The 22,078-nt window shown below is 40.4% G+C and overlaps 2 protein-coding genes across 3 annotated transcripts; both read right to left on the bottom strand.

Moving 5' to 3' along the window:
• Positions 1-3,191: 3,191 nt before the first annotated feature.
• LOC121372356 lies at positions 3,192-7,383 on the bottom strand. The gene is made up of 2 exons (XM_041498662.1): positions 6,819-7,383; positions 3,192-4,292 (listed from the first exon to the last, which is right to left on the bottom strand). The coding sequence occupies exon 2, from the start codon at positions 4,280-4,282 to the stop codon at positions 3,293-3,295; it is 990 nt and encodes a 329-aa protein (XP_041354596.1). The 5' UTR covers positions 4,283-4,292; positions 6,819-7,383; the 3' UTR covers positions 3,192-3,292.
• A 2,534-nt stretch (positions 7,384-9,917) lies between these two features.
• On the bottom strand, positions 9,918-19,379 carry LOC121372367 (zinc finger CCCH domain-containing protein 10-like). 2 transcript variants are annotated; one of them, XM_041498673.1, is made up of 2 exons: positions 19,350-19,379; positions 9,918-13,340 (listed from the first exon to the last, which is right to left on the bottom strand). In XM_041498673.1, exon 2 carries the CDS (start codon positions 13,133-13,135, stop codon positions 12,185-12,187), a length of 951 nt encoding a protein of 316 aa, XP_041354607.1. In that variant the 5' UTR covers positions 13,136-13,340; positions 19,350-19,379; the 3' UTR covers positions 9,918-12,184. The 2 variants fall into 2 exon arrangements, with proteins under 2 accessions (XP_041354607.1, XP_041354614.1); XM_041498680.1 differs by lacking the exon at positions 19,350-19,379 and adding an exon at positions 19,232-19,247.
• Positions 19,380-22,078: the final 2,699 nt, after the last annotated feature.

The raw sequence follows: 22,078 nt of genomic DNA on the forward strand, positions 1-22,078 counted from the left end.
ACGGGAAAGTCTGCTCAGCGTTCCAGAAAATGGACAGTCACACCACCGAAATTCCTACAGTCCTGCATTAGTAATCTCAACAGATTTGAAGAGAAGATAAAGTCCTTTACAAATGATTGTGTGAAGAATCAAAGAGCTAAAGACCACAGAATAGCTGAACTTGAGAGTACAACAGATCTTATGGTTCACCTGGTGTTACTAGTAACCAAACGGAATCTGGACTTGCCATTCATATTTTAATATTCACTCACACCTGTACCATTGTCAATGTGCAGCACAGATGGAACAATGGCAAAAACCGAAAAAAAGCGCTTCCTTCCATTTATTGGAATCAGAGGTGAAAGACGGAAAAGGCCACCCCGAATTCACACGTGTATGCATTGTAGACAGCCAATTTCACCTTCATACATTACCTCACTTACGAAGGACTTGCAAGAAACATTCTGATTCAAACAATGGCATTGTCTATCATTCAAATTCACCTCGTCTTTGACAACTACCCACAGCCATCTTTGAAAGATATGGAGTGAGGCAGAAGAGGAGCAGATAACAGAGAGTTTTTGATCATTCAAAACCCAACTTTCACAGTTCCTGGCAAGGGAGTGGCCGGACCAGCAATATGCACAGATAATTGAAAGCCACCAGCTCTACCTTGATATTCCAGGGGAATGCCATCATTTCAAAGTTGTAGATGGAGTTCTGAAGTGTGATGTGGTCGATGACCTTAGAAATAAGCACGAGGAGGCGGATACCAAGATATGCCTTCATGCAAAAGCAGTTGATGACACTCATAAGACTGGGGTAAAAGGAGACGTAGTCATCCGTGCGTCATGTACTGACAAAGCAGTCATCATGTTGTATCACTGCAGAAAGTATGAGTTTGATACTTGGCCCTCAGATATGTGCAGCACTACCAGGATTCCATGCATTCACCAGTAGTGACTACACTGGATCATTTGTTCGCAAGGGAAAGTTGAGACCATCTGCTAATCTGGAAAATAATACAAAGGTACAAAAAGCATTTGAAGATATGGCGATTGAACCAGTCATATCACACAAAATACCCTGCAAACATTTACCGCTAGCATCTATGAAGCAAAGGATACAAGCAAGACAACACTCAATACCTTTCGATACAAGATATTTGAAAAGGGTTATGGACCAAAGTCAACGACAAAGAATCCGTTGGAGAAGATGAAGGGCATAAATGCTAGTGCCATTCCACCATGTGAGGCAGAGCTAACCATGCATATCAAACATGCATCCTTTGTTTCAGAAATGTGGGTGAATACCGATCTCACTGATACAACTGCCAGAAACCCTCATTCGAGATGAAAACGGGATCGATGATGATGAGAGCATCGAAGAGGATGACATGACAGTATCATCTGATGATGAGGCAGTCTCATATACAAGATCCCTTGCTGCTAATCGAAAAGAGTAACCCATTTAGTGGCGACAGCGGGTTTCCTCTGTCTCTCTCTATATATATGTGTGTGGTCCTTAACCATATGTCTGATGCCATATAACCGTAAATAAATGTGTTGAGTGCGTCGTTAAATAAAAAAATTTCTTCCTTCCATATAGCCGTTAATCAAAATGTGAACTGGGTGCATCGTTATATATAGATAAAAAAAAAAAAAAAAAAAACCCATCCCTTCCTTCTTTCCTTCCTTTCAGCAAAGACCACAACTGTAATATCTAGGCAAAACACACCGGGGCTGGGTCTGGGTCTGGCGAGAGTATTAAGTCGAAAAAAACCCACACTGAATGGAACGTGACAAAACACACCGCGGCTGCACTAGCACGATTTACATATTTGGCAGCAGGCGACACAAAACATGCACTATATTATGACAGCGCCAGACATACCACACACACACTCAATTTAGGCGCGTGGCAGGAAATTGTGCAGAGAGGGAGTCTAGACCATGGCGAGCGAAGATTTAAAGAGGTTCGGGTTATGAATGCTCCCCCCAAAACTACTCGACATAGAAAAAAAGAAAAGAAAAGAGTCTTGGGGAGGTGTTTGACCCCCCCCCCCCCCCCACCCCCCTCCACACGCAAGCCTGCAGATTCGGTGTGTTTTGAACCTTAGGGTCTCCAATTACAAGCTCATATTTTTTCTTCAAAGATGGCTTTCATATTTGGTAGGAGTGTTCAGCAAATGAATCATTTAGCAACACAGTTCTTAGGGTCAATCTAAGGTCAAAATCATTTGGAACTTTGTAAAAGTTTTGTTGTTGTTGTTACTTATAACTTTAGGATATAAAGAATATTACATGAGTGGCCGTGGGATACCACTGATCTTTCATTGAGATGGGTTTTTTTTTGTGTTTTCTCTAACGAGCAAAAGCAAGCTAGATACAATTTTAAACAACGAGTTGTAAGATAAATAGTATCTAACGGACACGAATGTAGTATTCTATTTCTTACATGTCCTGAAAACACCCCAGGTATAAACTAAATTGAAACCACTTTTTTAACGTTTTAATGTACTCGTGTGGCAGTTAACGTATGCGTCACACAGTAATCAATTTCAGGTTAACTTACACATCACAGAACAATCAATTTCTATCGTCCTTATTTGATTGGATGATATGGTTGTGGTGACCGGGTCATCACTGGGTCATCAAAAGAGATTTCCAACATATGTTGAAGACAATATTGGTCTACAACGAGTCATCTCTTAAAACAGACGTGTAAGAAATTAATTTCTTACACACCCGTTGGCGAGAACACAATGTGTTATTTTTGATAACACACAGTTGTTTACACTCGTACGTGTGTTAACAATTTCAAGACATACGACTGGCTGCTCCTAGGTGATGACCAGGTCACCAATGTCCAATAAAAACCCACAGCACGGTGGAAATAGATTACACTGTGACGTATAGTTAATCTAGTAATCGTGTCTGTGACACGTAAGACAGCTACAAGTGTAAAGGGTTGTAATTATCTTTTATTCGATAAAGATGTTAAAATTTGATATGTAAAAAATAGAATAATAAATTCTTGTCTGTTAGATACCATTTATCTCATAACTCGTTGTTTAATAACGTATCAAACTCGCTTTTGCTCGTTAGATACATTTTAAAACAACTCGTTGTGAGATAAATGATATCTAACGGCCACTGATGTATTATTCTCTATAGAACCAATGTTTACAAATAAGCAACCAACTGTAAGAAGAAATTGGTAAATCTATATTTATGAGATACCAATTAAACATAATTAACAAAATAAGTCAAATAGGCCCTGCATTTAGTATGGTATACAAATTACCCAAATGTTAGATAGTTCTCGTTTGCATATAAGTTTTCTTTTGTTCTCCAGGAACAAAAATGTACGACTTTCTTCCAGTCTGGCGGAGGATTTTCCCGACCTGTCCTTGATGGTGAAGAGCTATTTGTGCAGCCTCCGATGACCTCACTCTAGGGACTGGCCGGGGAGTGTCTGGCAACGTGTGCATGTCGTGCATCAGTCTCGACATGCGTCCTCCGCGATCGAGACTAGCATTGTCTTCCGCTTCCGGTCTCACTCTTGGCGCTGGTCTGGAAGACGTTGGCAGTATTCCGTACTTGTGGATTAACCTGGCCATACGTTTGCCCTTGCTCACCTCAGCAACGTCTGTAGCCTCTGGTTTCACTCTAGGCGCAGGCCGAGGCGAGACGTGGCTCTGCTGATATTTGTGGACGATGTTGTACATCCTTTTACCTTTACTCACGTGGGCAATGTCTTCTGCCTCTGGTTTTATTCGCGGAACAGCCTTGCTTAATTCCGGAATGACACCTTGTTTGTGAATCAACGTTCGCATTCTCCCTCCTTTGTGAACTTCCGCTGTTTCTTCTGCTTCCGGTTTGACGCGAGGATTTCTGGGAGTTGGGCCACGCTGGGCGTATTCATTTACTATGATTTTCATACGTCTACCTTTCGCTAAGCCAGCATTTTTCTCTCCCTCGGGCTTCACACGACACGGGGCAGACGATATCCTGGGAGTTGCGGTGCCATTGAGCATGGGCGAAATCATCCCGTACCAGCCCATCTGATAATTTGTCTTTGCGTCAGCTGAAGGACACCTTACGTTGGGACGTGGGGATGTGTATGCGTCGTCAATTCGCTGTCCGAACGCCCATCCTTTTATGACGCCTTGACCCCTAATATAATATTGTTCACCCTCTGGTTTTACTCTAGGTGGTGGAGAAAGAGATTTGGACAGCCCGTCACTGGATCCTAGGAATCCGTTCAAAAATGACTGTTTGGTGGTCTGAGTCCCAGTCATATTTGAAGAACTGAACAAAACAATAGAAATAATTAATCAATATAAAATAAGTTTTACTTTAGGTTTGAATCTTAAGGTTAAAAATGTCTTAACGATACAGTGCCTCCCACCCACCCCAATCACAGAGGCTACAGATAGCGGCGGAGCATTTGTTTTACTAGTTAGTTAAAATGTTTTTTTAATGAAAGCAACAACTAAGGTTTATGACTTCAGATGTCATAAAATCGTGCCCTTCAATATTTATTAGTTGGCACTCCGTTTCTTCCATACTATTAAAGTTTGGCGTGTTTAACTACACCTCTAAATATAGATTTATTCTCACCCCAATAGGCCTGCATAATGTTGCTGTCACATACATATTTATTCTATACTCTTCAAAAGAAGAAACGCAAAACCACATTGTCGTAACATTTGGAGAATTGATTTAATTATTGAATGGTGAGTCCGATAATTACCAAATGTTGCAGGATTGTTCACAATTCACTCTAGTCCATTGTGAGTAAGTGATAGGACACACCACCAAGGTCAAGGTCATCTGGAGTCAATACCGGGTGTGGCCTCCGCGTGTGTTGACAACTGCCTGGCACCGCCTGCCCATTGAAGCAACCAGAGTACGGATGACGTCCCGGGGGATGGTGGCCCACTCGGCCTGCAATGCTGCTGCCAGCTCGGGCAGGGTCTGGGGCTGTGGTTGTCGCTGTCGGAGGCGTCGGTCCAACTCGTCCCATAGATGCTCAATTGGGTTCAAATCCGGTGATATCGATGGCCAAGGAAGGACATTAATGTTGTTGTTCTGTAGGAAAGCCGTTGTGAGACGTGCTGTGTGAGGCCTGGTGTTGTCATGTTGGAACACTGCGTTGGCGTTGGCCATAACTGGAACGATGTGTGGCCGGAGGATCTGGTCAATGTAGCCCTGTGCATTCAGGTTGCCCTGCACGTGGACCAGGTCAGTTCTGCCAGTGTGTGAGATGGCTGCCCACACCATGACACTACCCCTGCCGAATCTGTCCACTTCCTGCACGCAGTTTGCCGCATAACGTTCACCACGACGCCTATACACGCGACATCTTCCATCATGACGTCGGAGCAGAAATAGGGACTCGTCACTGAACCACACCTGTCTCCATCGCAGTTGAGGCCATTGTCGATGAATCTGGCACCACTGCAGTCGGAGTCGACGGTGTTGTGGTGTTAAGATGACACCTCGAACTGGACGTCTGGCACGAATTCCTACCTCACGTAGGCGGTTCCGTACGGTCTGGTCGAATATCCTGCGCAAACCTGGTATTGCTGCGGCTGTGGAGGTGGCAGTAGTCAATCGTTCCCGAAGGTGGCGTACCCGGATGTAGCGGTCCTGCCCGGGGGTAGTGACCCGTGGTCGACCGGATCTAGGGAGGTCACGTGTTGATCCATGTTGCTGGTAACGGTCCCACAGTCTGGAGATGGTGCTTGGGGACACATGGAATGCCCTGGCAACGGCCGTTCTGGATTTGCCTGCGTCTAGTCGGCCGATGGCATGGTTTCTCTGCGGTTCACTGAGACGTGGCATGTCCTGGATTGTCAACTGTCGGCCAGATACAGAGGCCAGGCAAGCGAACACCCTGCACTTTTATACTGTCGGTGTTCATGTTGCACGTGCAGACAACGCACGTGCAGTGGTGACATGGTTTGCACGTGGCTGCGTTTTTGCGAATATTCACATTTTGGAACTTTATTGTACAGTAGCTGCGTTTTATCGAATGTAACCGTGGGAATGTGTTTGGGACATGCAATGACCTTATATTCACAAAGCATGAACCGGTAGGAAACATAAAATCGGAGTTATAACCCATTTGTACCCTTTTGCGTTTCTTTTTTTGAAGAGTATATATTAACATTTTCAATGCTGATTTGGTTAATATTACTGAAGTAAAATATAGTAATCACCAAAATACGTAGTTACGGTAGGCTAACTGAATAACAGCAAGATACTTTTATCTATGTGTGCACCATTAATGTCCAAATTTTAAAATAAGTCGTTTTGTAGGTCATTTATAGACATCGGCCATTCCTGCAGATTAGCACCCAATGTGACCATTTATATGCAATTTTGCACAGGACAGCACTCACCATAGTTTTTGATATAGGCTGTGGAACACTCGGGCGAGCACTCTAGCTAGCACCGAACTAGATCACTCGTGTGCAGGAATTTTAGCATGTGTGTGTTTGCGGTCTCGACTTAGCGAGCGACGTTTATAGGGGGCAGGAGTCTCGTCATCCTCTCCAGGAAAATATATTAAAAAGAAAAATGGGTGGGGGTTGACCTCCCGAACCCCCTGCAAACACTCCTGTTTAAGTGTAACAAGTGAACAAAATATTAAAATAAAACAATTAATAATTAAAAAAAAAAACCCGCCAGAGAATACATAAACTAACGAGAGAGAGAGAGAGAGAGAGAGAGAGAGAGAGAGAGAGAGAGAGAGAGAGAGAGAGAGAGAGAGTAAATTAAAATGACAGAAAAAGAAAGGCAAAAACTTTATAACAAACATAACTGTACCTGTCGAAAATATGACTGACCACCTCACCTAACAAGTGTACTAATTGTACCTACGACGCCGACGAAATGTAAATTTCCCGTCTGTTGTGCTGCCCAGTAAACTGAAATCAGCGACCACGTGACCAGTGTAACTCAAGATCAATCACCGCACATTGTGTATTTGCCAAAGGTGATTTAAAACATACATTTATTTATGCAGGACACGTCATGAAATTGTCGCAGTGCTGTGCTGAAATGTTTGATGTTTGATAACAATACTGGTGACGAATTGTAGCTTGAAAGAACTTAAGCAAACACTTGTTTCCTAAGGGGTGTTCCACAGTCGATCACATGAGTGGGTGTGTAGCTGGCAGGGCAGGGGGTATAGGCGTCATAAACGTTGTGGGTGCGGGGAGAGGGTTCTGGCCCCGCGATAAACATAGCCCCACTCAAAAGATAAAAGACGAATTAATATAACTGCTCCCACACCCCTCGTTCCAGCCAGTGCACCACGACTGGTATATCAAAGGCCGTGGTATGTGCTCTCCTGTCTGTGGGTCGGTGCATATAAAATACCCTCGATATTAATGGGAAAATCCATCCCCCCCCCCCCCCCCCAAACCTCTTCCTATCCTGGACGGAGCAGCCGGTGACAGTCGACACCTGCGCCCATGGCAGGCGTGTACTACAACAGCTTGTTCTGAATATGCACGTTAAAACCTATGATCTGACCTGACCTAATGGGAAGATGTATCGGGTTTCCTTTCAAAGACTATACATCAGATTTACCAAATGTTTGACATCCAATAGCCGATGATTAATAAATCAACGTGCTCTAGTGGTGTCGTTAAACAAAACAAACTTAATTAATCATCGGCGATTGGGTGTCAAACATTTGATAATTCTGACACGTTGTCTGGAGGAAATCTGCAACGTTTCCATTAGTAACAAGGGATCTTTTACATGCACTTTCCACAGAAACAAGTTACATGATTCAAGCTGTGCTATCAGTTTACAGAACCCTTCCATAGAAAATAAAATGCGGGGGCCATTTTGAGGACTTCTGGAAGACGTGTACATATTGTTTTATGATTATTTTATACACTGATTAGGCCTAATGCAGCAGTAAATAGTTTTTAAACGCATCAAGAGGACATAGAAATAACGCCTGGTGTACTATTTGGGCGAGGATAGCTCCCCTGGGATATATACCTATGAACATGTTTGTACACGGTGACCGAAAACTGTTCCACTACTAAGCAGATTCCAATCAACTAGTCTTAGTACCGCTCTGAATATTCAAGATTACTCGATTTGGGAACTTGCCAAACTTTTGCCACACTACGTACGTGTTTTTGACATTTGACGTAGTCGAACCGAGGCTTGTTGCGGGGGGGGGGGGGGGGGGGGGGGAAGAGAGAGAGAGAGAGAGAGCGTTCGCAGTCACTCGCTAAATAAGGATTTGCGTCTAACATTCAAAGATTGTGGTATGACAGAACCAGCCTCGGTGGTGTCGTGGATAAGCCACTACACCATCTTCTCTCTCACTAACCCTATCCTGGACAGTCAGTCCAGATAGCTGAGGTGTGTGCCCAGGACAGCGTGCTTGAACCGTAATTGGATATAAGCACAAACGTAAGTTAAAATGAATGGTATGACAGAAGATTCAGACTGGTACGACGGTACCAGTCAAATCGTTCGCGCGTGCACGCCTTTCTGAACACGCCTCAGTTATGCAACGATTTCAAAACACACCACCAGATTAGTTTTGCTATAATGTCACGGTTTATAACTGTATGGGGAAAGGAACAATGCAATATTTGTTGAACACACCATGTGGTTGAATTCTTGTAAAACACACATAGCCATGTAGTGGAATACTTCTTAAACACACGCCACACCACCACCCCACCCCTGCCGGTCCAGAGTGACTTTAATGACTAAATGGGTAGGTGTTAAAGCCAGAAGACAGACTTCTCACCAACCACCAGCAGGACTAACCCATTGTCCTGGGCATAGCCTACAACCCAGATGGCCGAAGTGATACCCATGACAGCGTGTTTGAACCTTAATTGGATATAAACACGAAACAAAGTGTAAATGAAATGAATTGTTCTACTAGTAAATCACTGAAAGTGATCATTTGGTTCTCAATGTAATTTTGCATATAAAATATCCCTTGCTACGAATGTAAATACGTATGTAGGTTTCATCTCTACAACTGTCAAAATGACTAAATAGCCGATGATTAATAAAGAAATGTGCTCTAGTGGTGTCATAAAAAATTGACTTTATGTAAAGGCATATCCTAGAGAACATAAGCTTTCAAGGCATTACATAATTAAAATTTGTTTTAATGACCCCACTAGTAAAGTAAAGTAAAGTTTGTTTTATTTAACGACGCCACTAGAGCACATTGATTTTTAATCTTATCATCGGCTATTGGACGTCAAACATATGGTCATTCTGATAGTTTTTAGAGGAAACCCGCTGTTGCCACATAGGCTACTCTTCTTTACGACAGGCAGCAAGGGATCTTTTATTTGCGCTTCCCACAGGCAGGATAGCACAAACCATAGCCTTTGTTGAACCAGTTATGGATCACTGGTCGGTGCAAGTGGTTTACACCTACCCATTGGGCCTTGCGGAGCACTCACTCAAGGTTTAAAGTCGGTATCTGGATTAAAAATCCCATGCCTCAACTGGGATCCGAACCCAGTACCTACCAGCCTGTAGACCAATGGCCTAACCACGACGCCACCGAGGCCGGTTAAAATGACCCCACTAGAGCACATTAATTTATTAATCATCGGCCATTTGGTAATTTTGACAGTCTTGGAGATGAAACCCGCTACATATTTCCATTAGTAACAAGGGATCTTTTATATGCACCATCCCACAAACAGGATAGCATATGCCACGACTTTTGATTTACCATTTGGAATGAGAAATAGCCCAATGGGCCCACTGACGGAGATCGATCCCAGACTGATCGGGCATCGGGCGACCGTCCAGGCATTACATATTCCTAGCTCATCTGCACTTTTTGATCCACCCAGGGTCAATCCAGCACCTTGAATGACCCATTGGTTTTGGAAGAAGTTAACTCCGAATACAATGAAAATGTTAATTCTTTGTTTACTACCTCAAATCAAACTATAACAACATATATGACATATTTAAAAACAATATTCATCTGGAACTGAACAAATAATGTACTGCTAGTGCTACGAGTCAACGAGGACCGTACCTGGCGTGGGTCGAGAGGAGGCAGTTGCTCCAATATTCCCCCACAAAAGAAAAAAAATATATACAAAAAAGAAAGAAAAAAAGAAGCGTAGTCTAGCTTGAAAATACTCATAATCACTACACATACTCTGTTCTGTGCATCTCATTAGTATAGGCCAGGTACAGTGTTGTCAATATACAAACATGATTGTACTTTTGAAGTTAGAAAAAACCCACCACAGGAAGCACGTCGGTTATTTTTCATTTCATCACAAACATACAAGAATTCGTTCTCTTCGCCAACTGATCATGCTCACGTACCCATCTGCCCTCTTCCCTCATCCCCAGCTAAAGTTAAGTATGTTTTGTCTAACGACACCACTAGAACACGTTGATTTATTAATCATCGGCTATTGGATATGAAACATTTGGTAATTTTTGACATGGAAGTCTTAGAGGAAACCCGCTACATTTTTTCCATTAGCAGCAAGGGATCTTTTACATTTCTTTTCCAACTGGCTGAATAGCACATGACATGGCCTTTGATATACCAGTGGTGGGGCACTGGTAGAGACGGGACAAAATCCCAATTAGATTATGGGTCAACCAATATGGTTCGATCCTACGACGCAAACAGCTCAGGCGAACACTACCGATAGAGCTATATTCCGCCCTAAAACAGGTTACCGTTATTCAATTATACAAACAATATACACAGACATCAGTGGCATAGTGACCAGTCATCACATTTGGTGGTTCTACGGGGAGGTTTAAGGCCATTATACCATCCTCCCGCTCATCAACCAGTCTTGGACAACCAAATACAGCTGAATCGTGTTCCCAGGACAGCATGCATGAACCTTAATTGGACACGATTGAAATGAATATGACGATACATGTGATAGTAATGACATATTAATGGCGCAAGACAAGAGGTCAAAAGTGGGCTGGGAGGGAGGAAGATGAAGTGAAATGAATATTTGCTAAACAACAATTTCGGCACTTTGTTGAGACGAAATCGGTCGTCATCAAACTTACTGCCTCCCATCAGTTGTGGTGCACCGTTTTGGATAGCAGAAACGCTAATACATTAAGCGCTATCGACCCAAAAACCTACAATACCTCAGACAACTGCCATACGACTGACCTATTAGTCCACACCATAGTAAACGTCAAATACTTAGTTACCTATATGATGCAAGTAAACAGTAATTAGATCAAAATGACAATGGGCGCAAAACAAAATGATTAAATCTACAAAGCAAGGTTACAATGAAATGATTGTCCACTATATCTGTTACATAGACATTATATTGGCTCGAAAATAAATGCACAGTGGTCTCCCTTTATGTGCTAAATATTATTATGTAGTGGTTATGCCATTTTCATAGGCGACGGACGACAGGGGACCCACACACCAATTTACCTTTCAGTTGGTGAAAATATTACCCTCACCACTTCGGATGACTGAGTAGATACCAGATTAACATCCCTGTACTGGTTCGAACCAAAACAAAATGTTAATACCAATATTGAAATAGGGAGGTGGTAAAAGGCCACTACAGACTTCCCAACTAACGATTAACGATTAACTAATGATTAACCCACTGCACTGGACAAACAGTCCCAGGACAGCGTGTTTGAACAATAATAGGATAAAACAATGAACATGAAAATAAACAATAATAGAAATATCTAAATCTATTATTTATATCAAGATCACTGTGACCTGAAGCTTGGATTCGAAAACAAATGGTAACGAGGGAACCAATGAAAGTAGGTAATAACAACCCAACAGTCTACTTTCACTTCCAAAATAATTATGATGAGAAAGTTGTCAAAAAGTTAATCTACTTTAGCTGTGAACAATACAGCTCTTTGCGATTAGAAACTGACAGAAGTTGGTCAGTCACCTGATGGAATAAAACAAATGTTCATGGGGAAACCATAATGGGAGTAGGTTGTAATGATCAACATGTCGTTGATTTCAATTAGAAAAAAGAAAGAGTCTGAAACATATACTGAAAACGTTTGTACGTGCAATGATTCAGAAACAGTTACCAATTAAAACTACATGGCAAAGAACACACTTGTCTAGGTCTTCCACTCATCAGTTACCTTTCACAATAACGCCACCGCCATATCAAACACGAATCTATTCACATGTATCGGATACCTCCACTACTGTGGCCGGCAGACCCACCCTGTCCATACGAGTACTTCTGATCGAGCTGGTCTAAATAGTTCTGAGCCTGAGTGACACTGCCAGCCACCGATGCTGCTGTCGACATGCTATTACCCTGGCCGTAAGGCGCGTTGCCCGTGTCTGCGCTAGAGCTTAGCTTGAGTCGCGCATTCTGCTCTAGCAATATTCCGTTCATCGACGCCAAATCCGCCACCTGTTTCTTCAGCTGAAGACACTGTGGATCTGCCATCAGCTTCCTTTGCAGGGACTCCGTTTCACCTTCCAGAGTGAGTAGCCTTCGCCGCAAGCCGACGATCTCGTCTTCGCGATCGGCAAGCCTACGCCGCAGAAACATATTCTCATCGTCTAACATTCTCATTCGGTCAGCGTATTCCATTCGAGCGGAATCATAATCCAGACGTCGCCGCTTGTCAAGCATACCGCCAATGCCAACGCCAACGCCAACGCCGCCGCCAACGCCAACACCACCGCCGCCACCGCCAACACCCATGGCACCTACGGCCCGCCCATCGTCTACGTGTCGGAACTTGCAATGCGTTCGTGTGCACATGCCGTTCAAGTAGTCTTTGCAAACGGGCACCTGCTCTGCGGGACCAGACTGCACTCCTGGGGGAAGGGCTCCCGTTTCATGGTAGATTTTCTCTTCTTCCTCCGTACAGTGCATGTATTTGCAATTTGTCCGGCGACATCTCCCTCGGTTTTGATAGTCGTGGCAGAACTCGACAAGCTTACTGTCTGGTGTCACATCCTCGGGGTGATAATACTTGCAGGCTTTACCACGTGTACATGCATTACGCAAAAAGTCCCGGCAGATCTGCGCTTCCGTATCGGCTGGCCGCTTGCGACTAGGTCCGGCATTATCGATGCTGCAATTGGCATTATTATCGCTATTTTCATCCGCCATAATGTCAACAACTTCCACTAGGTATGCGAAAAAATGGACCAAAAATTTAAGTATCTCCGAAAGCTATAAATTTATCCGCTCTGAATATTGCTGCGATATGCTTGGTCCGATGCCCTGAAGTTCGCTGCTGAACTGCTTGCTTGTTTGCTACTGTCCGTGCTGCTTATGCAATTAGGCAATTAACGCCGACGAATTCATTAATAATCTGAAAATATACAATTATTTTGATGTAAAAAAAACAAAACAGAAAGAAAATAATATAAATAGTAATGAAATTCGCATGTAATAATCAAGCAAATATGAATACGGCTTTATACAAGCATTCGGAGTACTGCTAAAGCAATACATGTCCCCAAATAATATTTGTATTTTTTACGTTCAAGGGCGATAACTGTAAAAAATGGATAAATCACCATAACAGTGAAACTTATTCTGTAAAGCTACACACTAAATACTGCTCATTATTTTGTTGCATTGCGGAAAAAAACAGGCCAGAAAAACTTTTCTATCTCCTAAGTTCAAGGGCCGTAACTGTGAAAAATGGGTAAATCACCATAAAAGTCCAGCTCCTTCTCTAACAGTATACTATAAACCTATATACAAAATTTTAGTCCAAATCTCTAGGCACTGCAAAAAAAAAAAAAAAAAAAAAAAAACAAAAACATCTGGAACACATTTTTATATTTCTTACTTTCAAGGGCTACAACTCTGTAAAACAAATTGGTAAATTAACATGAAAGTCAAACAAGTAACGGTACATGATGAAGCTGCACACAAAATTGTAACAAGCATCTTAAAATTTGTGAAAACAAAAGTCTGCAAAACTATGTGGGACATAGAGCTGGGTGGTATACTGTATACATCATTCGGTATTGATATCATGTCATTACCGATTTACCGTACGAAGTAAATGTCAAAATACTGAAATTTTGGCATTCAAAAATGTTATCCACCATTCAGTAAAACACTAACAGTAAATTAACATGAAAGTCAAACAAGTAACGGTACATGATGAAGCTGCACACAAAATTGTAACAAGCATCTTAAAATTTGTGAAAACAAAAGTCTGCAAAACTATGTGGGACATAGAGCTGGGTGGTATACTGTATACATCATTCGGTATTGATATCATGTCATTACCGATTTACCGTACCAAGTAAATGTCAAAATACTGAAATTTTGGCATTCAAAAATGTTATCCACCATTCAGTAAAACACTAACAATACACCTGACAAAGACAAAATAGCTAAAAAAAAAATTAGGGCCTTGTGTATGGAATTTAATTTTATTTAGATGAAATTTGTGGTGAGACTTAACTCGGGCTTACATTTAAAGCAGAGAATACCAAAATACTGCTCAATATCAGTATTGTGCAAATACTGAATACTGTACCTATAGAGGTAAATCACCCCCAAAATACTGATACCGAACCTGAAATTTCAATACCGCCCAGCTCTAGTGGGACAGACGGATGGACATGAAATCTAGTCTCCCTCTGGTTGTACCAGCAGGTGACTAAAAGTTATTTTGTTTAAGGATACCACTAGAGCACATTGATTTTTTAATCATTGGCCATTGAATGTCAAAACATTTGGCAATTCTGACAGGAAAGTTTCCAAAACCCACATTTTTCCATTAATAGCCAGGGATCTTTTATATACACCATTCCAGACAGGATAGCACATACCACAGATTTGATATACCAGTGGTGCACAGACTAAAACAAGAAATAGCCCAATGAGCCTTCTGACAGGGATCGGTCATAAACCGACTGCGCATCAAGCGAGCGCTTTACCACTGGTCTATGTCCAGCCTGGTAGATGACTAATAACTTGGTGTCATTTGTTTGTTCGTCATGGAATGGATAGGTCTGTATAACTACATTTGTGGCGATTTAATCTAGGTTGTTTTAAATCTGTGTTGGTCTACACTACAATATAAAAAAAATAATGTGGGTTAGGGTCTCTGGACTATAATGATGTCAAGAGGGATTTAAAACTGCCTGATGGCATATTAGCAGTACTTTCTAATGTCACAAGTTAACAATAAAAGAAAAAAACTATTTACATACATGAAAGTGTTTGATTAACCTCTTATTACCTGTAAGTTTTCTAACATTTATCATTTGTACAAGGTTTTAACTAAGACTTGGATATAAATGTAAACACGAAATGAAATGTTTCATTTAACGACACACTCAACACATTATTTTACGGCTATAAGGAATCGGACATATGGTTAGACCACACAGATACTGAGAGAGAGGAAACCTGCCATCACCACTTCATGGGCTACCTTTTTTCGATTAGCAGCAAGAGATCTTTTATATGCACCATCCCACAGACAGGATAGTACATACCACAGCCATATAAGGAGTCATATGCAGGGGACAATATTTCAAAATCTGAGGTAACCGGAAGTCGGTTCACGTGGTTTTTACCTAGGTAACCAATTGTTCGGTTACGTGAATTATATTTGCGTAACCTGTGGATTACCTGATCGGTTACCTCAAAGTTACATTGAAATTATATTTAAATACATACACAGGTTACCTGATCGGTTACCTCAAAGTTACGTTGAAATTATATTTAAATACATAATTTTTTAGCTCAAACATAAAGTTAAAACAAAATACAAAAGAAAACATTTTATAGAACAGTTTCTTTAATGCTTGCAAATCGAAAGAAGTGACTTGTAGATGTTTCTTTTGTTTTCGTACGATCGTAGCGTTGTAGATTTATTATTATTATTCACCATTTGCCATTGGGATCGCAAAAAGTAATTTTTAGTTGCCAGAATCTAAAAACCACTGTCTTTGGACATCGGGCCACCGTATTCTATAACCTCTGTGCAGCTTGCGGAAGTTAACGCTATTGTAAAATGACTAAATATCAGCCCAGTACTAAAACAAAATAGATACATTTGGAGGAAAAATGCCTATTCCCTGGTGTATGATTAGACTAATAATTTTCTTTTATAAATAACAAATAAAGGCTACCATTTATCACTGATATGTAAAATTTAGTATACAGCAGACTGAAAAAAAAACACCCACCAAAAACCCAAGCAACAAATGTCCAGTTCCTCTGAACTATAAAACAGGCTACTCATTGGTGCATGATTAGATTAATAAACATAAATCTTATAACATAAAAAGAAAGACCACAATTTGACACCGATATTTTGCGGTGGTGATGCTACTTTCACTTTATCGCTGGTACTTCTATACTACAGTGACGTTCCAAATGTTTGTTATTTACAGCTCATTATGCGATGTTAGTATTTTTCAGCTTTTGTGACATTTTTGCATTTTTGTTTACTTTAAAACCGTTTTCAACCTTTCTAAAATTATAGGCAATCCAATATTATGTCTACATATATTCCTTTAGAGATAGAATAGCAGCAGATAATTTAGGCGCCTTAGCGATCCGTGCACATTTCTTTAAAACTTTTGGCTCGACTCTATACCGAGTCTTCGGTCACAAGTTACAACCGTTGCAATATACCGTTGGTTACTGGTTTGCTGCACATCAAGTATCTAAAAATCAGTCTAAAACATTTGTCGGAATACTAGTAGTATGTCTGCATGAATAAACTTACTGTAATCATGAAGTCTGCATGTTTTAATTTCTGAACGTCTACAGGTCACGACGTAACCGATTTGCGGTTCGCGTAAATTTAATTTTGCGTAACCGACACGCGAACAGAATGGCGGTTCGCGTGAAATATTGTGCCCTGAATATGGTTAAAAACCACACAGATACTGAGAGAGAGGAAACCTGACGTCGCCACTTCATGGGCTACCTTTTTTCAATTAGCAGCAAGAGATATTTTATATGCACCATCCCACAGACAGGATAGTACATACCACAGCCTCTGTTACACCAGTTGCGGACCACTGGCTGGAATGAGTACATGTAAACAAACAGCAAGTATTCTCATACTACTGCTAAAGCAATAATGGGAGAACACATTTTCTTATCTGCCAAGTTCAAGGGCTATGTGTTAAAAATTTAAAATATGTAAATCACCATAACTTCATCTGTAATAATACATGATAGAGCTACATACATTTATATATATATACACAATTTAAGCTTTATATATGTGGCATTGTGAAAAAAACATGTTACAAAAAAATTTGGGACAGATGAATAGACAAAATCTATAGTCCCCTCTGGTTGGACTGGTAGGGGACTAATAACATGGGTTACATGTATATTATTATTACTGCAATTTAAATACTTTTTTGTCACCATGTAGTTGCGGAAACCAGGTAAAACAAACAAAAAACCCACCTCCTGTGGACATGCCATATGCACCATTATATGTCAATCTTTAAAGTGACAGACCCTAGTTTTTAAACACTAAAACAAATGTTTCACTATTAGAGCTGTTTTTGATCATTTAAATAATAAGTACTTAAATTTTATTATTTAGAATATTAATTTCGGAACATCTCAAGTGGTTCTGGTCATCCAGGTTTTTTAAATAACCCAAAATGCTTTTTTCATTATTCTAAAAACTGACAAGTAATGGTTATCGAGTCAAGCGATGTTATTTTTAGACAGTATTTCCCTGTTTAAACATCAGACATTAGCTTGTCACATTTATAACCGTATCCAAATGTGGGTTACAAGTTTGTAGATTAATTAAACTTAAAGAGTTTAATTTTCACGGGCTGAAACTGTGGTCTGTGCCTTTAAAACGTTTTAGAACACCTATTTCACATGATTTAACTATTAAAGCCATTTGTAAACCCCAAACAAGTAAAACCCAATGTGTTAAGAGAGACAGGGGGTGGAGGAGGGTTGTTGTCAGGCATTTAAAAAAAAAAAACTTTTAGGATTCTGCTGGAATCATAAAATGTAACAATTTCCCGATTCCAAGCAAAAATCTTGCATGTATTATACATGAAAACACAGAATCCTGCTGGGTTACAGACAAAACAGCCCAAAGTGAAAATGGAACCAAATTGGACAAAACGAAACCCAGCATTTTCTGCAACAGAATACAAATCTATGGACAAAACGGAAGCTAGTACTGGCTAAAATGGCACCAAATATTTAAAAAATGTATGGCTAAAACAGAACCAGAATCATTACAGTTTGTAAAGAATCATATGCTCAAATAAAAAGAAAAAATTAATCATTTACTACTTTGTTTTATTTTTATGTCCATGTTAGGAAAATTTAGTAATAGCAGCTAGTCGAACTTCAGGAAAATGCAGACTATCATCTACAGATGTTTTCCGAAAACATGCATTGTTTACATTATTCAACATTGAATAAAAACAACACATTTTAAAAGGAAAAACCTTTTGCGGGTCTTTGTTGTTGGAGGGTGGGGGGAGGTATTTTTTAATTTAATTTTTCCTTTAGTTTCACTGTAAATGTAATTAATCACCAGTTAGTTTTATCACATGAATAGGCCTACATAATATGTTCTCTTATTTGGTGTAACAAAAAATTGCAATTTATTAAAGTTGTGTGGTTTGTTTTCGCGCATTTTGTGAATGAATAAACAAAAAATAAAATGAAGTGCCGTCATAGCCAAAATATTGAGGTGCTGTGACAGCCAAATTTGTTCAGTTTTCACAAACGAAAATTGTTCCGTTTTGGTTGTGGTGCAGTTTTACTATTTTAGCCCGATCCCATCCTGCTGAATGCTCACCCTGGCCTGGGTACAAAAGACTGAAAAGTAATGTGGAACATTCTTTTGTCATTCATATTCATGGAGTATTTTACCCTGGTGTAGGAAGCGGAGGGGGGCATGCACCCCCACTTTTCAGATATTTTGCTTTATAATAGTGTAAAAGTGTGTAAAATACAAGACCCCCCCCCCCCCCTTCACTTTTTGGCACCTTCCTATGCCACTGGACTAGTCTAAAAAACTAAAACCGCTCTTGTTCACGGTGATAAATGCAACCATACATTCTACCATTTGCAAAATACTATGAAAATAGGGTTTATTTGCTTAACAACATCTGTTGTTATGCAAGTTAATTCTCAACGTTTGGAAACGACAATAAAAGACATCGATTTTTCTCTCGTAGAGTAAAGAACGTATCCTGTGACATCCACCTAATCAGTTACCTTTCTTACACCAAATGATTAATGCAACAAAACAACAGAGCCGTATGCAATTAAAAACATTAATATTTCTCACAATCAAACTATAAAAGAACCTTAATAAAAAGATTCAAACACACACCAATGTAATCAAATAAAACATCAAAAATGGCCGACAAGGGAAATAACCCATACTAAATGATTCGACCCCAATGTTATGACCCAAGTCGTTTCGGCCCCATCCTAGTACAGTTAACAGTTAAAGTTTTGTTTAACGACACCACTAGAGCACATATATTTATTAATAATCGGCTGCTAGACGCCAAACATTTGGAAATTCTACATTCTTTTCCATTAGCAATTTCCTTCCATAGACCGGCCAACACATGTAGGCCTGACCGTTGATATACTAGTCGTGGGGCACTGGTTGGAAAGGGAAAACCCCAATTATAGATGAGGTCCACTGAAGGGAAGGCGAACGCACAACCGAGCCAGATTCCGCCCGTCTTCAGCTAGTTTTATTTTTGGGTGCTGGTGAATGTGTGTGTGTGTGTGTGAGAGAGAGTTTTGTTTTACACAAGACTGTACATAGACGAAAATAATCAGATGGGGTGGGGGTCATGGTCCTTCAAGAACACCTCTTTTTCCCGCAATAATATTTTTCTGTCATCCTATAGTTGGCCCCCTGCCCACTTTAGTTACGACCATAACATATTAATATATTTGCACAGGTACATGTAGGCTAAATTCGGTTTTCGAGCTGACGATGTTGTGTCCAGCACTAAAAAACAAACCCCAACTGTTTTGTTTAACGACACCACTAGAGCACATTGATTAATTAACAAAAGTTTGTTTTCTTTAAAGGTAGGGTCAACTCAAACAAGAGTCTTATGTGTTGGAAAGATGCATACCCGGACCACCAACACATACTGACACTTTAGCAAATGAAAAACGCGTAATTTTAGAGTTAATAAAAAAACCATGATTATTCCTGCTAACTGGGGGCAGCCATTTTGTTTCGTTTTTGTGACGTCCGGTAGGATAGCTTGGGGCGAAGTGACCTCAGCTCCTGACCATCTCCTGACCATCTCCTGTATGTACAGTGTAAACAAAAGCAGTAATTTTTGACAAGGCGCTTCTCTTTGATCAACCTAACTTGTAAAACAGCATAAATGACGTAATAATATAATAAACTATTAAACTAAATATATTTCAAGTTGCATTAACGGAACAAAATGGGGTTATAGTATTTTTCTCTGTTAAATAATCCAAAGGAAAAAGGTACACTATTAGGCCTATTGATATGCTACATTTGGAGCAAAAACAACCCACGATACCCAAGTAATAATTTTCTTTTCTTTGGGACTACATAATTGGTCAGTTCTGTGGTTTTAGATGGAAAAGTCTACTTAATCAATATTTTTACAGAACTATTTACAGTAATAAACCATGTCCATTACCATTTTAGGGGCGACAGGTAATATTCCACAATACCGGTATGTATTTTTGTGTCTAGACAACGTCAATTAATTGGCTCGTCTGGTTACCAATCAAATACACACCTGCCAATCAAGAATCACAGTTAGAAGCAATTAACAGCGTAGACCAACTAACTAAGAAAACACTCCGTGTATCATTTCAGTACGTAGGTTAATGCATTGACCAAACATTATTAATTATTTCGACTTGTTGTGTAGCCACTTTGACAATGGTATTTTATTTTGTATTGAAAAATAATATATATAGAGCTGGATGTACTTACTGCTGGCTTACTGGGATGTGTATTATTACAGAACACTGCAATGTATGACTATTTATCATCCCGCGAAAACCAGGTAGATTGTGTTTCTCTAGTTCTAAGGCTCATTCCTGACGTTACGCGTTAAGTATTACCACCAGCTCACCAGAGGGCGTACTCACTGAGAAGGTACAAAATGGCTGCGCCCGTTATATATAATAGCCATCACATTTAACCGTTTTATTAATTAACTATACAATTATACTTGTTGATATTAAGCAATAATGTGCATTATATATCGTTGAATATGCATACCAGCCCAAATGCCTTAATTGTCCCTTCCTTTAACGACACCATTAGAGTACATTGATTAATTAATCATCGGCATGATCGGCTATTGGATGTCAAACGTAATTCTGACACAGTCATCAGAGGAAACCCGCTACATTTTTCCTAATGCAGCAAGGGATCTTTTATAATATTATGCACTTTCCCACAGACAGCAGAGGCGGATCTAGGGGCCCCAGGGGCCCACCCCCTAAATTCTGCGATAGAATGGAATTTCTGGATCCGCCACTGGACAGGAAAGCACATTCCATGGCCTTTGACCAGTTGTCGTCCACTGGTTGGAACGAGACACCCCCCCCCCCCCGAATGTCCTGCATTCAAGAACATTATTATATTTATTCAGTGGTGTGTTTAAGAGGCCGAGTAGTTAAAAAAACGCTGTATTGATAAACATTCCCAACCATTTCGACATTCGTTCAGGGCCGTAACTGAGTGACTAGTGTGTGGGACTTGCCACTCTAAAATATACATAAAACAAAACCGTTTGGAAATAAATATTTTGTTTACATAGAATTAAAATGCATTAGTTGTTTTCAAAGGAGGCACGGTCGGTTTGGGATCGATCCCCGTCAGTTAGCCCATTTCTCGTTTCAGCCAGTGCACCACGACTGGTACACCAAAGGCCGTGGTATGTACTATCATGTCTATGGGATGGTGCATATAAAAGATCCCTTGCTGCTAATCGAAACAGAGTAGCCCATGAAGTGGCGACAGCAGGTTTCCTCCCTCAATATCCTTAACCATATAACCGTAAATAAAATGTTTCGAGTGCGTTGTTAAATAAA

This window comes from Gigantopelta aegis, chromosome 1, assembly GCF_016097555.1.
Source record: "Gigantopelta aegis isolate Gae_Host chromosome 1, Gae_host_genome, whole genome shotgun sequence".
Taxonomy (NCBI): Eukaryota; Metazoa; Mollusca; class Gastropoda; order Neomphalida; family Peltospiridae; genus Gigantopelta; species Gigantopelta aegis.

Excerpts from the sequence above, each read along its gene's own strand:
- LOC121372356 (XM_041498662.1), bottom strand. The coding sequence starts at position 4,282 with ATGACTGGGACTCAGACCACCAAACAGTCATTTTTGAACGGATTCCTA.
- LOC121372367 (XM_041498673.1), bottom strand. The coding sequence starts at position 13,135 with ATGGCGGATGAAAATAGCGATAATAATGCCAATTGCAGCATCGATAAT.